General features: G+C 36.8%; 1 protein-coding gene across 6 annotated transcripts in view; it reads left to right on the top strand.

The window, feature by feature from the left end:
• LPCAT1 (lysophosphatidylcholine acyltransferase 1) overlaps nucleotides 1-18,688 on the top strand; it is a 66,774-nt gene that overhangs the window by 30,139 nt on the left and 17,947 nt on the right. For 4 of the 6 annotated variants that reach the window (XM_026077562.1, XM_026077560.1, XM_026077561.1 and 1 more), the window contains exons 8-12: nucleotides 721-775; nucleotides 3,686-3,768; nucleotides 10,940-11,065; nucleotides 17,563-17,716; nucleotides 18,576-18,674. In XM_026077562.1, the coding sequence (XP_025933347.1) occupies nucleotides 721-775; nucleotides 3,686-3,768; nucleotides 10,940-11,065; nucleotides 17,563-17,716; nucleotides 18,576-18,674 (517 nt within the window). The remainder of the gene's footprint in view (nucleotides 1-720; nucleotides 776-3,685; nucleotides 3,769-10,939; nucleotides 11,066-17,562; nucleotides 17,717-18,575; nucleotides 18,675-18,688) is intronic. The other 2 variants (XM_026077563.1, XM_026077565.1) reach the window with 2 other exon arrangements.

The raw sequence follows: 18,688 nt of genomic DNA, 5'->3' as shown, positions 1-18,688 counted from the left end.
CCAAAAAAAAAAAAATTGCAGCCCTAGCAAGAGTGTATAGCAAAATGAGTAGGGTGTTACTTACAGGAACAGCACTTTATCTGCCTAAGAGGATTTTATCCAGCTCTCCCCACATGCTTATTGAGCACTGTAACTACCTAGATACTATATAAAATGCAGTTACTGGTGCAGCTCTGTAATTCAGGTTTCCAAAATCCTTTCCTGGATTTGAATCTTACTGCTTTCTAAGGTCATATTGATTCCAATATCTTGTGTCTCAGACTGCTAAAACACAAGTACTGTATTTCATTAGCAGACTTCTGAAGTATAATGAATTTTGATTCCAAATCAAGGCAATGATAAAAACCTTAGTGGTTATAACTACTCTTGCCAACCCTGTGCTGAATACAGCATTTTCCTGGAACAGATTTACTATTTATTTACATACTGTGCATGCATCATTCATATCTTAGTGTACATGTGTTATTTTACTGTTGGTCTTCTCGCTTCACTGGGTATCTTTTAACATGTGACTTCAGTGCAAAATGCTTCTGTTGCACCTTACAGAAAATAATGTGTGGAAGTGCTCTTAGACCTTTTCTTTTAATTTGACAACTGAATATGATCATATCTACAGACTGTAATGTTACTTGAGCACTTCAGAACATAATGTACTACTGTTTCACTATATTCAAATTTTCTCTCTCTCCCTTTTATTTTTTTTTTCCCTCTTCCCTGTAGGTTAGAAATTCTGTGGCTTACTTTGTGTCAGTTTCACAATTCTGTGGAAATTGAGGTTAGTAGGAAAAAAAGTATATTCCTATATTCTGGGCAGTATCAGAATACATAATACTGTATTTAATTCTTCTGTAAAAGTTTGTATTCAGTCTTTGTATGTTAACCTGAAATTCTGTTAGGAAGGTTCCTTCTGTCCTGCTTAAACGGAGTGTAACACTTGGATGCTTTTTCACTTTGCATCTGACTGTAATACTTCGTTTTTCCCCTGCTTGCCTTGCACCAGACTTTTCAAGTAATGTTAATGTTTGCTGATGTAATAAATTCCATTGGAAAGATCAGTGTGCTCTTTTTACCTTGAATACAAGGATATATTATTTTTTTAAAGAAATATCCCCCCCAAAAAAATATTTTGCCTTTTAATCAGTTAAAATATGAGAGGTCTAAGGACCAGGGAACTACTGCCTCACACAAGCATGAGATAAGGCAAGCTAGCTGACTGGCAGGATTTTTCCTCTACCTCAGGAACATGGCTTTCTGCCATGTACAAGTAAAATGGGCTCCTTCACACAGAAGTGAGCATTGCTGAGCTTTCTTGTTTTTGAGGCAGTAGCTGCTCTGTAGCTCATATGGAGCTTGCACAAGGTCAAGTTCGGATCTTTGGTAATCTTAAAGAAAAAAAAAAAATACACAAACCCACGAAGTCAGCAACTTTCTGAAACGCCCTGTACTAGAGCAGAAACTGGGAGATAGTGGAGGAGCAAAGCTGTTGTAAGGCTGTACAATGTGAGGCAGAGTACTTAAGAGGTACATGATGAATCTGGTTTTGGAAAGAAGTGCTGCAGATTTAGGACAGTGGAGGAAGAAGGAATTATTCTGTGTTCAGTCATGGTTTTTCTCTGGTCTCCAAAGTTCATTGGCTCCTCTGCCTGCTTTCTGACATCAGCACAGGGTTACTGGCAAATACAGACTATTCTTGATGCCAGAATTACTGCTGAAGATCCAGCAGTTCCAGGAGATGTACAGCAAGAAAACACAATTTTAATATGCTTCTGCCTAGATAACAGGCAGTAAGGTCTGACTGCAAAGCAAGTAGCATCTGAGGTTTGCTAGTCTGGGCTTCCTCTGCATATAATACATGTTCTGGCATACCATACATGTCATCCAGTGTATCTATTGAGAAGCATACATCCAAGTAGATTTTATAATAGGTTAACATAAAGATTAGCCCATCTGTCCTGTACTTCATGCAAGCAATCTCTTGAAGAAAGAAAGGTATGCAGTTATCTCCACATGCCTGAGCTTATTTTGGCTCCAGTCTCTTTGTTTTGTTGGCCTGTCAGCTTCAGCATTCAGCTACCCATCACAGTCTTCAATAACTGAGAGGTCCTGTGTTAGATTTGTAGTTTGTTGAACTGATCATGCTATTTCTGTCCAGTTCGGCATAGATATTTGGAACACCCCTGAAATTAGGAATTGCCTCATATTCAAACTTGCCCTGCGTATGGATGAATGAATTGTTGACAATTTGCTGCTTGGAGTAGGAAGAATAGAATAGGACTCAGAATTTGAAGGAATGATCTTTCCATCTCTGTTAGCTTCACAGTCTTTATCCTTTTGTATATTATATCATGTTGGACTGGTGTACCTACTTGTAAACTAAGAACACAACAGTAGTATGTTTTCCATTGTCAAGGTGTATATAGGAAAACTGCAGCCAAAAATAAATAAATTGAGGATTTGTATAGTCTCTGTCACTGAACACTTCTATGAAACAGACAAGCATCTAATGGCAGTATTTTGGGTGCTGCCAATCATGTGATTATTGATTCTGAAAATACTGCTAACTTAGTTAATAAAAAGCATTTACTTAAATAACAAATTTGATATTTTAAAAGCAAGACTTGGAAAACAAAGGCTAGTATGAAATTCCTGAATCATAATTCTGTAATTTGTTCTACCCATAGGCAACCATACCAAATACAACTACACTTATTATAACTTTGTGTCGTTTTCTACTTAAGATGCTTTCTACAGAATTACAAAAGTTTTTGTTCACTTAGTACATAAATTATCTCATGGTGTTGCACTACCGAAGGTGGTATTTTTCTTATGCTAATGGCCGTGAGGGAAGAATCAGTGTTCTCCTTCTTGTTCCTTATATCTGAGAAATTAATTCCGTGGCTGAACTGGTAGGTTTTGAGGGGTTTTATATGTGAGTCTGGCAGTGATCATAGAGCTTACATCATAGCTTAATGAACACTTAGCATCATAGCCAAAAGCTGGAAAGTCTTTTAACAAAGACCATCCCATTCTGAAAACTGCCTTTTTTATTGCAGATCTCCATCAGTTGTGTTTTAATTTCCTGTGGCCATCTGCATTTGTTCAGAATTTTTCTGACAATTTAGTATTAATATCCAATCTCCAATATGAAAGAAAATTTGCGAAACCTACAGCAACTGAAAATAAAAATACTTCTGATGTGTACATTAAGCAGCTGTATATTATTTCAAAATGTATAATAGGAACAGTAAATACCTGATGTCCTGAGAACATTTGGATTCCAAAAATCCAAGGTATAGAACAAAGCTCATGTAGCAGGGACTTTTCTTGGTTATCTGAGCTGAACAATGCAGAAGTATTAGTTTGGACATAAGAGAAATGTAAATGCAAGAAAATGCTAATAGTTTTAAATCATTTAAAACTTCCTGGTTCCATTTATGAAAGGAAGATAAAACTTTATTTGGGCTGCATAAGGTAAGAAATGAGCAGAGCCACTACTAAATGAATTTCCAGAAGTATGACACATTTTTAAGCAGCTAAGACTTTGATTTTTACTTTTTTGTAGTTCTCTTGATACTTTAACTTTGTAAATAGCAGCTGGCTGTATATATCTTTTAATTACAGTGCTACAATACAGATTGTTTAAAATGTTAAGTATTCTTGGTATAATTCAGTTTTCTGTGTACAGTTTCTACCTGTGTATATTCCTTCAGAAGAAGAAAGAAAAAATCCAGTGTTATATGCCAGTAATGTCAGGCGTGTAATGGCAGAGTAAGTATGCTGTAATATCTAACAAAAATAGATGCATGTTTTAATTTTAACATGAAATAAATGTCATCTGTAAGTGTAGCTGCCTGCTTGCAAAGAAGCTTAGTGTCTGCAGTGTATACAGAATTTCTTACTTAGCAATTCACTTCTCTAATGTATTCTATTATATAAGGAAGGCGGGGAGCCACAAATATAGCAAGAGCTGTACTAATTCCATGGGTTTTGGTTTTTACATGTTAAATGTCTTAAGCCAGTTCCTGTGCTGTTGTGGGTATTTAAGTCCTCTGGAGGGAAAAAGTATGCTTGAAACAGTATGAAAGTTAATATAACTGAATTTTGTGCTAACGAGGTTGCATTTTAAGCTATAATTTTTTTTTATGAGGTTAAGAATAGTTTCATGTATTCATTATCAGCCAATGGTTATTTGAAACAGTAAAGCATAGGAAACTTAAGTTCAGTGAGTTGCTTCTGTTTTAGAAATTGAACACTGGACCGGTGTAAATATTAATTGTCCTCACATTAAGGTTCACCTAAAGTTCAGCTAAGAACACTTGTTTATAGTACATAATAAGCCCAAGATTGAATACACAGACCTTAATTCTCTTTTGTTGTATTTTAATTACCTTCTCTTGACTGTAAGATGATATATGAAACTCATTTTATGTCCTTTCAGTAATTCTTCCATTAGTCAGGTCTGCAGATACTCTTTTCAGTATTTACAGAAAACCCTCTGATCACTAGTAACTCGTGAAAGATTTATGAATCTTTACTCCTACAGAAGAACTTACGAAATCTTAATTTTCTTTGTGTAACTTCTCTTCGTTTTTAAGATACCAGTTTCAGCCAAAGGCCAGTTTATACATAGAAACTGATAATTCTCTGTTTTATAAGCAGAACCAAATCTGTTTCTTATGGATGTTGGGCCAATTTTTGATCTGTTGTACAAAAGGTTCTTTCTCACAGAAGAAAAAATGAAAGCATCTATGTGAATCAACCCATCTTAGAGTTGCAGTGACCTCCAAGATTTGTGTGGTTAATTTAAGATAATTAACTGGCACAACATGTAAACATTGTTCTCAGACTTTGGGTAAAAAGCGTTATTACAGAAACAATCCTGCACACTCTACTCTCTACTTCAGTCAAAAGATGACGGGGTTGGTGGGGCATAAGGATGAATTTTCAAAAACTCTGGAAGTTGACAACAAACTCTGTGTTAAAGACTTCCTTTCCATGTGTATACAGAGAGAGAGAGAGAGAGAGACGGATGATTTTTCTTCTCCCCTTCGCTTCTCCCTCCCATCTCTGAAGAATTAGTCATTTAGGGCTGACAGTGAGAAGTGGGATGCAGATACGAAGGGAAGATTGTCGGAATGGAGGATAGCAAGCATGGCTTGATTTGAGATGAAGAAAGGGCTGTGGATGCTGTGTTGATGTGAAAGGAAAATAAATGTGTTTGGATATCAAAGTTCTGAAGTTAAAATGCAGATGGAAATAAACCAGAATGCTGAGTTTTGGACACTGTGGATTAGTTTGGGCCAGTTAAAATAACATCAGCATAGGCAAAATATTCCTTCTAGTTTCATCTAAGTAATTAAAAACATGATGATAAACTCACAGAAATTGAGTGCCTGTTCTACTGACCACTTCCCAATGCTTACTTGAAGTGGCAGCTCTCAGAACCCTCACAGTGCTTTTACATGGCTTTTGGTGTAGGAGGTGTCAACTTAGATGCTGTCAGTCTGCTCGGGAGCTGCAGTTGTTGGAGCTCTAGCACCTCCAGTGCTCTTAGGTGCTATCATTGCACCCATTAAAACCATGCATTACTAAATAAAGGACAGTCTTACTACTCTGTCAAGACTTGTCTCCTTTTCTTCAAGGTTGAATCGGTGACTGTGTGCCATTCTGATGTCAAGAGGTCACTTCAGGATCTATTTAGTGTCTGCCTCTTTCCCATCCCCGTATTTTTCTGGAAGAAGAGTCTAACCCTACTGGATATTTTACAGCAGCTGGGGTGGTAGTCCCAAATAATAATGCATTTCTGAGTCCTGGACAAGTGTTGTGGCAAAACCCTGTGTCTTGTCCCTGATTTCTAGAAGAACTGCTAGAACTTGCTGAGTGCAGTGATAGATACAATTTCCACTCCTGAAATCTTTTCCTTCATTGTAGTTTTGTCTGGTGAAACAACCTCTATTAACTGTTGAACAAAGCACTTGACAGGACGTCTGATTCTTGCACTGCTTCTGCATGTTGATTCAAGCTTTAATTATAAACAGAACTTTTGACTAAGGAGATGCTGTCATTGAAGGATTCTTTTTTTTTCTTTGTGGCATTAGTTTCTTGCAGAATGGATGAATTTACTTGCCCAAAAAATGTTGTTCATAGTGAAATCGAAAGTGAGCCTGGCCTTTTGACTCTTTATTTTGGGCCAAAGACTTTAAGCATAACTGTGCTGTTGTGTTTCTGATTCTCTCAAGCAGCCATACCAATAACAAAAGAAATGCTAGTTCTTAACTGCTGTAGAGCAGGTTCATCTCTCCCTTGTATTCCTGCTTATCCAGAATGACAAGGAATGATGCATCTTTTTGAAGATGCGTTCAGGTGTTAACCCACCACTTGTCTTGTTCGTTTTTTCTACCAATATCTACTGCCTGTTTGAATGTGAACGTACTGGTTTCTTTTTACTGGACAATATCAGGTCTGATCATTATCTCATTGGTATGAATGTTGTGACCAGAAGTTACTCAGTCCAGGGGGATGAGCAAGATCTAAGCCTTAGTGGCTGATCTCTTACAACATATATACAGCATCTATAAGAATCCATACCAAATTTCCTTTAAAAAGTGCTGCTTAATCTCACGTAGGGATTTACCAGTATTAAAGACAATAAAATCTTTAACCTTTTTTTCCCTCATTGACAGATTATTATCCAATAGCATTAGGCAAAAAATGAGAACAGTCTGCAGTCTTGTTACAGCCACTCAGCTCACTGTTCTTCCTGCTTGGGGGATTATCTTTGTAACCAAAAATGTCTGGAATTATTCATGCAGAATAGCCACTGCTGCTAAATAGTTACTCCATGCTGTCTTCTTGTGGATCACGTTCTTATTCTGCGCAAAGAGTATGCGCGGACTAGATTAATCCACAGCTTAAAGTATGGCCCCCTACTCTGTTTCCTATTATGCTTTGCATTTGATTTTTATTACAACTGTTTTGTTTGAGAGAGTCTGTCTTCAATTTATTTGGCCTTTTCTGCTTGTTACTCCCTGTAGTCAGTATCTGTCTCATCCACAGAATGTTATCAGGAAGTGGGTTTAGGGTCGCTTTCAATTCACTGCCAAAAATATTGAATGCCTTTAAATACAGCATTGGTCCCTGCAGGCGCTATCCTTAAAAAAATAAATAAAACTGAACTTGGTGATATCTTGTGTTTTAATTCACTTTGTGTTCTTTATTACACTAATACGGTTCTCATATCATCATGCTAATAAGTCGTACTATATAAATGTGTAAGATACTATACTGGCTCATTTTTGTAAATACTAGTTACAGTCCCAAAATTGCCATTTGGGTCTTTATCTGTATGAGATATTTTCCCCTGTAATTGATGGTAGCGAACATGCCTGAATTTCTTTTTGTGACAGTTGAACTGAAGTAAGAAAGAGCTCCCTGGAGTTGAAGTTCAATAGTTTAACTAGTTCTGTAAGAAAATCTTATAAATTAAGCTGCATCCAGGCTTTACACTGAACTCTAAATCTGTCATCACTCTAAGAAATTAAATCTTAGCAAAAAAAAATGAACCTTATTTATTCCCTAGCTTCAGTCGCCTCAACAGTCCGAGATGAAATCAAGGTCCTTCTGTATTCCAGTGGTAGCCCTATACAGCTTGTGATTTATCTTGTGAACTCAAGAGCCCCTTGAACTCTAATCTCCTCTGACCTTGCCTGATCCTACAGCTGAACTGTTCTGTTTACTGTGAGGGGAAAAAAAAGTTGCTTCTTCCTCTTTTTTTTACTTTGTGTGATTCTGAAAGTCGGTATACATACACAAACTATTTTGGCTCATTTTGCTTTTTTTGGCAATTTTCTAGCCTCTGGACTTCCAACAGATGGGCAAGAGAAGATGCTTATCTCCTTCTAGTGCTTGCCTGTGTATGTGTTGACACTGGACATATATGCAGGAATTAATTGTAGTGCTATCTGTATAGGAAAAATTCTGCTATGAGCCTGACTCAAATACTGTTCCTTCTGCAGTGGGTGCACACAGCTATGAAAAGAGCGGATCATATTTTCCCCTCATGGTTTGGTTGAGCCTCAGATGATCACTGTTTGTGGAATTTTTTCTGCATCACAGCTTTTTCTTTCTCTTTGGCTAGGCTCCTGCAACATGTTTGGGGCCCATTATTTAGGAGATGTTCTTTAAATCTCAAGTGTTGGTTCTGGGATGCCAGTCGGTCAAGTTTCTACCCTCCTGCCAGTTTGAATGGCTTGATCTTTCTTAGTCATCTTTCTTTAGTCATCTTTAGATGTATTTGAAAAGCTTCTAGGATTTATTTTTAACAAGTTATTGTTTCTTGCTGTGGCTTGTCTCTGTATGGTTAGGTTTTAACTTGTTGGTTTCTTTGTTTTTAGTTTCTGTTTTCTTTGACAGAACATGTTTTCAAAAAAAAAAACCTTGTCCTTCTAATTGCTACCTTTAATCTGTTGCTGAGTCACAGTGGAATTTTTTTGTCCTTACAAAATCTTTTTTGATAAGTGTCTCTTTTTCATCCTAATTCTCTAATATGGTGTGTTAGTTCATACTACAAATGAACACTTTACACTTTTGGTTTCTTCTTCTTTTAATATATTTTTAACTAGCTTCCTCTTTCCTGTGTAGTTCCCCTATGCTTCTGCTGATCTCCTGTAAGTTTCCATGTTTCTGTTGCCTGTTATACAAACAATTTCCCCAAGATCTGATGAGATTTGTTGTAATATGTCTGGTTGCATGAGATATTTGATTACTATCATATCTCTTTATGTAAGCCACTCTGGGTAGTACAGCTTGTGGGTTATATTGTATTACTGCTGCTGCAGGAACTCGGCTATATCCCTGACAGTTGTCAGGGAAATCTTAAGGGGATCTAGGGAATGATCTGGTGCTCACAGAGTGTGAAAGAGGAAGGGAATAGAAAGCAATTTAAACTGGCAAGATAGATTCTCTCTTTGATCCCTTTTTTTTTTTTTTTTCTCTCAAAGAAAATTGATTTCATACTGTTTAATACCATGCTATATTGAAATACTATGTAATGGGAAGTATTGGCCAGACATGCCAGTATTGTAAGAATCTCTTGTTCATCCATTAAGGTGGTTTACTGTTTTGTACAAACTGCTAGAAGACTGTCCATCAAAGGAGGAATAAAGTAATGAAACAGGAACAGATCAAGAAATGAAGAAGTTGGATGAACTGAATTTAACTCTTTAGGATCATCTATATCAGGCAATCCAGCCTTCAGCATTTGTAGGATATTTTAACATGCCTTTTCCATGCACCCATACCTCTTTGGATTTAATTTGCTTTTTCTTTTTGTTTCTTTCCCTTTGTTTATCTTGCAAATGGGAGGCTATTCCTCCAGAATTGCTACACTGTATGGCCACGTATGATCCTAAGTAGCTTATAAATAACACTTAATTCTTTTTTACATATTTAGTGCTTTTGAGGTTGAATATCTATCAATGAGGTGCTCTTCCCAAGTATGTCTCTCTCAGCCATAGAGAGAAGAAAGAAACCCATATCAGTAGCTTTAGTATTAAAAGTGTGTCTCACTAGTATGTGAGAATTCCCTAAGTTTGACAGTTAACTGGTGCGTAAAAGAACTGGCTAATGTAGCTTACATCGACATTCAAAGGCCTTTACCAGGTTCTGGGGAAAAGGTTACTTAACAAAAATAAGCAGTTATTGTGAGAGAGGTGAACTGGATCAAAATGGCCACAATAGAGAGTAGAATTAAATATGGATTTTTTCATCAAGGTAAAAATGACTCTGGAATGCCTCGGGTTTGTAACAATCTTGCCATTAATGTATATTAGCTTTACAGATGAAAAAGGTGGTAGTAATAAGGCAGTAAAACCTGTAGAGGAAAAAAAGTGAAGTTCAGTTCAGAAGAAGTGTTCAGAAGGACTTCATAAGACTAGAAAGGGCTTCATAGTGGAGATGATGTCCTTCACTAACATAAGTAATGTCAGCCATATTGGAAAGCATGTCAGATGATTAATTCATATGGAGCTGTTTGTAGTTTATACTTTTTTTTTAATTTGTGCACTGAATTTTTAAATGCCTCTTCCAAACTGGAGTGTCCTTCTCCCAACTTCAGTATGGCAAATGCAGTGCAATCGCTATATCAAGATTTTCTTGGAGCGTCATAGTTGCTGTTGTGCTATGTTGTGTTTTTGTGTTGTGTAGCACAGCATCAAATTCAAAGTAAAGCAAAAAAAAAAATTACTAAATTGTTTGACATATAGTAATTCATGAGTATTGTTTTCTTCTGGTTTTGCTGTATCATACATTAAAAGTTGTTTTCTGGGCATTCATGTTAACACTACATATTTTGTTTTGTCCTTTGCATAGAGCTTATACTGCCTAACTGTAGCAGTGTACTTTAAAACTATTGTCTAATATGTAATGTTAGTATTATTACCTGAAGGTAATATTTGTTCTGCTCAGATGATTATTGATTTATTAATGTGTTGCTGTAATAATAGCATAAATAATTAACACTATAATTAAATATTAATGATAAAACGAACATAATTAAACATTAATGATAAAATAAATAAGTAGTTTTGTGTTTTAGATAAGTAATTTTGAAACCTTTTTTGTTGTTATTCACTCCTATCAAAAAATTAAGGAAATTGAAAGTCTATACATTGCCTGATTTTTATTTTTTTCCACTTGTGTTGTGTGTTCTTTTATAGTTTCTTGTACTTGTAGAGTCAAAATAGATGCACTGCAATGAGTATATAGAATGTATATTTCATCCTTTGTATGTGAACTTTCTCTTACAGGCGCTTTCACTTCCTTATCTTCTGAATAGAGCGTAATTATTGCAGGATTTCTTGCTATACAAAATGGGACAGTGAAGATTCTGCTCAGATTTCATGGGTTATCTCACTTGCTATGTTTCTTTGGCTTATTAAAGGGCATTGGGTGTTTCAGTGACAGACTATACGTTTGAAGACTGTCAGCTAGCTTTGGCTGAAGGACAACTTCGTCTGCCTTCAGACACATGCCTTTTGGAATTTGCAAAGCTTGTGAGAAGCCTTGGGTGAGCATATGCAATATTTATATACAAGATGTATCTATACTATGTAACTGTGCTTATATATCTTCTTCATATAAAAATATTGCTCTTATGAATGCAAACAGAATGCTGTCATGTTACAGTCTGGGAAATGCTAATAAAGTTAAGGCAGTATTGTACTAGAGACAAATATCCCATGCCCAGCTTCAGAGATGAAGAGAATTTACTTGGGCCAGTAGAAGAAAATCAGTCCTAGGTCACTTTAAAAATTATTCCCTCGTTGTTTTTCCCCATCTGCTAGCGGGAAATCAAGTCATCCCTTTAAGGGGTAAGGAAAGGGGTGGAGATCCTTTTCTGGTTATCTGAACAGGAAAGCTATGTAATTATTGACTTCTACATACTTGAGGGGTCTCCAAGCTTTTTCCTCTGACTGGGAAGCTGTCTTATGTGTAAGCAAGGGCTCTGGTTCTTTTCTGGCCTTAAGATGAGAAGAGGAACACATGCCTGAGAAGCAATTTTCCCACATTGTAAGAGAAATGCAGGTTTTTTCCACTTGCAGGCAGCACTCTTATGTCCTAATGAGTAGAGAAGGTTGTAAAATTCATTTTGTCATAGCCTGACAACTTAGCAGTGTGTCTTTGAAGCGTTTGTTCCTGAATGAAAGTGTAAGTAGAAGATACCTCCTGAAGAGGGCCAGGGCTGTTGTGAGACTCCTAATATTTGGTATGGTTAAGAGTCAATTGACCTTCCCTCTAACTTCTGTGAAGGGAGAACAGTGCTGCCTTAACACAGTTCCGTGGCTGGGTTAATGCCATAATAGTGAAGTCAGGGGGAAAACCCTTTTCCAGAAAGTACAAAGAAATGGTTTATCTTTTGAGTGGGTTACTGCTAGATGTGCTTTCTAATGAAACTGAAGTATAGTTTAAGCAGTGTGGCTCATCTCTCCTCTTCTTCTGGCATCAGTTTCCTCTGGTTTTTGCCTTTCAGAAAACCTTCAGCAAACAGTGAAAGAATTCACATAAACCAGCTATTGAGCTTGTTGCTGTTTTCCAACTGTTCTGCATTTCTCTTCTCACCCTATCAAGCAGCCACAAATTAATCTTATAACTTCAGCCTTTTAACTGCTTAGATATATAAGGACCATTTCCTCTTCATTTTTTTTGTCTCCTCACCTGAAACTATAGCACATAGTTTCATGTTTCCATTCTACCTTTTAATTATTTCCTTTTTTCTTTTATCTTCCAGCTTGTGCACATCAATAAATCTTTCTCTTCTTTATTTAATAATAAGGAATGTAGGATAAAGGAAGGGGTGACAAGCGCATATTACTTTATTGTAAGGACCTTTGTCTGAAAAGGCTTCCAATAGGAGAGACTTCTAAGGGGAATCAGGAAGGTTGCTTTGTTCCAAAGACTGAATTTACAGAAAAAAAATCAACAACAGGGGGGGGAAAAAAGCACCACCACCAAGAAACTCTCTTATGGTGCAGCTGATAATCTGGGATTGAGTTTAATCTTCTTGTAACGTTGTCTGGCTTCTCTGTCTGCTCAATTTACAGCTGTTTTTTCAAATTATGCTTTTCTGGATTCTTTGTTATGTCAAAGGCCTCTAAAACAATTATGTGCATTTGTGTGAGTGAGGTTCCCCACACCCCAGAAGTTCTGTCTGGTTTGAGCAGTTGTACCTTTGGTGAAATATTTAGTCTTGATCTGAGTACGTGCCAGTAAAAAAGCTAATACCATGGTTATTTTTCTGACTCAATTTGATGGAGTTTGCAATATGACTGCACCTCTATCAAACATACAATAGAGGTGCAGTCATTTTGCTGTTTATTCAAAGGTTTTGAGGCCAAGGAAGCATTATGATCATTCAGTTGCATGTCTGAATAACATAAATTTTATTCAATGATTTTTGCATCCAGTCCTAATACTTGTTTTTGAGCAAGAACACGTTTTCTAGGAAGCATACAGTTTTAAATTCAAGATTTTTCAAGTAAGGCAAATCCAGTTTCATTTTTGTTATGAATTATTTGAAATCATGTTATATATCTGCTACACAGGAGAGTTGTTTTGGTTCATGTGATATATCTGCAGGACTCATCGACGCTGTAAAATCTGCTCAGTCTGTGTTCCAGTTAGCTGGATGGGAGCCAACCCCAATCCAGAAGCCATGCAGCAACAGTAATGTAGTCTCATGCTTTGTCTGATGGGTCCCTAAGAGTATTAGTTTGGGCTCTGTGCTAGCACAGCTATACTGTTTCTAGGTCATAGCTGGCTGAAACTCAGCAGCCTTGTACTCAGCTCTGTGGTGAAATGACTGTTATATTGATGAGATCACATAGTCTGACCTTCTCAAATTCTGTGTTCATTATTCCTCAAGCAATTAAACTTCTGTCGAACCTGATTATGTTTAACTAATGAACAGTTTCCCAAACTGTATGTCGTCTTTATTGAAGGTTTCAGAAATGAAGAATCCTCTGTTTTATTTGACTTATTCCCACAATTAAATGGCCCACTGTTTAAAGTGATTCCCCATTTGTACTTTGCATATATATCATGTTCCAGATGCTGAAGCTTGTTAAGGTTTTCTGACTGCTTAAAGAGTTCTTTGGATATTTTCTCACTGAGAAAGCGTTATATGTTGTAAATTAAAGCACATCTCCATCTTTTTATGGGATAAATTTGTTTTAGCTGCTTAAGGGTCTCCTTGCAGGCAACTATTCTGAAGTTCTGGTTTGATTTGTCCCTATAGCCTCAAACTTCTGTTCATTCTAATTCCTGCACTCACTTTGCCCAAGAACTGTGGTGACTCTTCAGCCTTAATCGTTGTTCTGCTTTCTTACAGAACCCTAACTTATTGGCCATCAGTGTCTTCTCAGAGAAGGCTCGATTTTCATTCAAATGATTTTCTAATTTTTTTAGTCATTAGTCTCAGTTGTAACTTTTTTCATCTTCTGAAAATATTAGATAACTATCCTTTAAAAAAAAAAAAAGCCAAATACAGCACATATTGCAACCCTAATTTAGTAAACATTTCTTCCACCCCTCAATGTCTTATTTCTGCCATCTTACCTTCTGCCTTTCTGTTTTCTGTTTACATTAGATTTCCCTAAAGGGCATGCATCTTTTAATTACTATGTTTTGACTGCTCTTAGACAAATGTTATAAAATCAGTCTTGATATAGCCTGAAATTTTGCTCAAGTAATTTTAGTGACAGGCCTTTTGCACTGTTTAAAAAAATATTGGTAGCCTCATCAAACTCTAGCCAGATTAAGGATAATCTATTTGCTGATCTCTTGTTTGTTCGGGTTTTTTTTCTCCCCTCTCTGATCTCTTCCAGTATTGTTTTTGCCTTCTCTCCACCCTTCAATTTGTTAACATTTAGTACTGCATTGTTTACTTGATTACTTCTTGATATTTTTTTTCTTTCACTTAATACCTTGGTTATGATTTGGGACTTCTAGCAAGGATCAATTTCCTTTTGTTTTAGTCATCTTTGTTTTCTATTCCCTGATTATTATTTTTTATTAAGATTTTCTTTTCTCATTTTCTTGGATGCCAGGCAGCACCAATACTTGTAGTTCAGGATGTCATGTTTTCTCTTCTAGTACAACAGTTAGCTTGCACTTCATGCATCAAAAAGCAATATATAAAGTACAGCAAGAACATAATATGGTATTGTGGTACAAGCGTGCATTCTATCATTGATATAGAGCACTGGATCGTTTGATTTGAAGGATTCTTGACCAGTTGTGGTGCATTTACTATGCAGACTCTGAGGTTCTTTGTGCTTCTCATTGAAGACATGATAGCTGTGCTTATGTCTGTTTCTTTTAAATGGTTTGGTTTACACCACATCATCTTTTTCAGGTTGGATAGCAAAAAATCCCTTGCTCTTGCCATCTAGACTTATTAGCTTTCACAGTAGAATTATTCTAGCTTAGTTCAGTAATTTTTATCTTTAACAGTGATTTCTTTCAGAATTCTTTCCGCATCCTTAGCGGTCTCCTTTGCAGTTTTGCAGCTGTTTAATATTCAGTCTCCATTATGGCAGGAAGTCATGCAGAAGAACATCAGCCGACATAAACAAATGTATTGTACTTGTTTGGCTTAAGGCATGTTTCTCTGTGAGCTTGCAATTTACAGTAGTTAGCTACAAGATCCAGATGTTCACATGCGACTTCCAGCTCTGTGAGATACTAAGAGTTTTGTGCTGGCAGGTGTCCAACATGCAAGAAAGGAGTTTGTTTTTCGCGTGGTCAAATGCAGATAAAACAAGCTAAAACATCTCACTTGCTAATAATTGTAGTTATGAAGAAAGTACCCTGCCTTCAGGAATCTGGCTTTCCTTGTGAAGTCTGCTGTGAGGGATTTAATGTTCAGAGCTGTTCATTGTGGAAGATGCATCCTTTCCATCTTCAGGGACTCAGAAATGACTTTCATGCCAAAATGCTCAGCTAAAAAGAACAGAAGAATGAAGCAGAACACAACAGCAAATAAAGCTATATCCTGCAAAGCCTAGGTCCTGTCCTACTAGAGACTATTGAAGCTGTTAGGCAAACAAACATGATTTCATGAGCAAAGGCGTTCACTGTTGGTTTTCCAGCCTTTATAGCCTCCTTTGAGATAAAAGCAGCAATTTTAAAGGAATTGAGAGATTCAAACTATTTCACATTAATTCAGTGCTAGTCTCAGAACAAGAAACTCTTGTGGGATTTGGAACACTTGGCTTCAAAACACTTCAGCACAGTAGGTCATGTTAATCCACAAAGCAATTACTTTATGATTCTGAAAGAGGCAAAGGGAAGTGAACCCACCTTGGATTGCCAGGAAGTACAATGCATTCATATTGAAGTTGAAGCTAAAAATGTTTACCTCACTAATCTACATACTGTTTGGGGGATTAGCTCACTGTTTTTTGTGTATTTATAATTCCAAACCACAAGATGTGTCTAAGATTTGTGATAGGCCACAGCTACTTTCTTATATAAGGTTTTGCTCTTCAAATTTTTATCTATTCAGTTTGGTTATTTCTTGGTGGAGAGGAAATCCCATCAAGTCTCAAATGCTATTCATGAAATGAACACTCACTCTGTTCCAGAAGGTGGATTTTGAGTCATTTCATTCCAAATCAAATTTCCCTCTGATTCTTAGGGACAGATTGTATATTCTGTGTCAGTGATGGCTTATCTGAAGAGAGGATTCAGAAGCCAGCTGTCCTTATCCTACAGTTAGAATTCATTTCTGCTACTACAATGGGGATGTATATTCACTGACTAGGATTAGTGGACTGTTCTTATGTAATGCCACATTAGAAGCAGAGTTGTGTATGCATTTCAAACTCTCCACAGATTCCTTTGTTGCTGTTTCTGCTACTCTTCTATTAGACCAGGGAAAGTGAATGCCTGTAGGGGAGTTATTGTGCTCTTGTTATATTGTCAAGGACTAAAACGGATGATAGATGCCTTATTGTCAGGAGGGAGAACACACGTGAATGTTTTCCAGGAACTACAGGCCTCTGGAAGAACAGGTGCACGTTCAGGTCTTATAATTCAGAAATACGAGGCATGGAGTTCTTGGTATGTTGCAGAAGAATATTGTAGATGATGGGTTTTGGTTTCTTTTGTCTGCAGACTAAAAAGTTTGGATGCCTGCATTACTTTAAATCAGTTCAGAGCAAATCTGCAGATCAAGATTTGGTGGATGCCATAGTGGGGAGAGAACTTATTTTTCCCACAAACCTGCAGCACAGCAAATACTTAAGATGATAAAACTTTTTTGTGTGTGAAGCAAAACCAGGAAAAAGCTTGACTTAGCAAGAAATAAACCTGTTCAGCATAATATCTTCATTAATATAAAGCTGTTCATACACCAATCCTGAGATCAAAATCTGGTTTTGCAGTCAGGAGGAGTGGGGAAATTGATGCAGCTATGCTTACTACTAAAGCCTTGTTTGATGGGTAGGCCCCTAACAGTATTCAACTCTGGACAGAATGTGAAAAGCGAGGACTAACAAACAGGGTTAACTGTATAATCGCTATTATGTCATCCCTGACTTCTTTTAGGCAAAGTGCATAAGGTCTTTCCTGTTCAGTGCCATTAGTAAATTTGGAATCAGTAATTGGTTTATGTTACTGTCCTACAATAAGGCCATATTCAAGTGACCTAAATCCCACCTAGTTCCCTTTACCTACTATTCCCTGTTAGCTAGTTCTAGACTGATGTGTCTCCACTTTGAACTTCTTATGCATGTGTCTTATAATCAAAGTAGAATAAAGCATATTAGTTTATGACCAGGGTTCCTAAGTCCTTGTAATAATTTCTAACATAGTTCAATAACTAATGGAAGCCTTATAAAATAATGGACCCTGATATTTTTAAAAAAAGTCACTTAGTGACTTCTTATCCTGAATTTGTTACATCTTACCCTATTATCATTCATTGTTTCATTCAGTACATTGATACTTCTATTTTAAAACTAGGTTTATTTTTTAAATGCGCAAAAATAATGTGCTTTCTAGGCTGAAGCCAGAAAAGCTTGAAGGAGATCTTGATAAATATGCTGAACGTGCCATGAAAATGAAAAAGGAAAAGGTTGATCTTAAAGAATTTTCAGCATACTTGGAATTTCCAATTTCTCCTACATTAGAAAGTATGTTTGCCCTTTTTGATGAGGTAAGAAACAACACCATGTTTAAAAATTGTATCACTTGTGATAAACTCTGCTTTAATCTGATTTTGTTCCCACTGAATTCACTGAGGTCTGATTTGAGCCAGTGCTAAGTACTTTTGAGAATATCACTATAGAATTTACCTACTGCACTTCCCTTTCAGCAAGGTAAGACTCCATTCGATTGACTGCATTGCCCTAAATAAAGCAGTCGTTCAGGTAGAAGGTAAAAGGACTATCAGTTGGGCACAACTGATGCTTTTTTTTTAGATGCAGTATACGAGGAGGAAAAAAGATTGGTTCAGGCCAAGCCTACCTTGTTGTTGCAATTGGATGCAATATCTATCGGTCAATGTTTCCCTGAGCTTGGCAAATGAGCCAGCTTTTCATTTCTTTGTCAATCAGCTAAGATGGGGAAATGACCATTATCTTTGTCTGGATGAGTTGTTATTTAGACCAGGAGATTAGATTATGTCCACAGTGTTCTCCTCTAAGCCGGAGAGTAGATGTCATGTATTCAGGGCTTAATTTAAGCTACTTTTGTTCCTGGGTTCTCTAATTTTAATTTTAACCTGGTAGTTTGGATGTCTTAATGTAAAGCCTCAAAAATGCAAGTGTAGGGTAATGATAGCAGCAGTATCTCCCAGGAATCTTAGGATTATGACTTCTGGGATTTTGAAAAGAGTCTACAGAGGTCTTACCACCCAGATTCTTGCACTGAAGTAATTCATGTTCCGTGAGACCTTTATTGCAACTGTGTATGTAAAGGTCTTTCTGAATATTCTACATCTGTAGCAGCTGTTAAGTATTTATAAAAATTCTGAGACAAATTGCAGTGTTTTGAGGTGAGGTTTTCCTTTGCAGAATGAATATGGCATAATTGACATACGGGAATTTGTCATTGCTCTGTCAGTTGTCTGTAAACCATCCAAAACTCTGGAAACAATTCAGTTGGCATTTCAGGTAAGCAGCGTTTT

This window comes from Apteryx rowi, unplaced genomic scaffold (genome assembly GCF_003343035.1).
Source record: "Apteryx rowi isolate R43461 unplaced genomic scaffold, aptRow1 scaffold_458, whole genome shotgun sequence".
Classification (NCBI taxonomy): Eukaryota; Metazoa; Chordata; class Aves; order Apterygiformes; family Apterygidae; genus Apteryx; species Apteryx rowi.
Note: the sequence above shows the minus strand (reverse complement) of the source record. Positions and strands in the feature narration are given on the sequence as shown.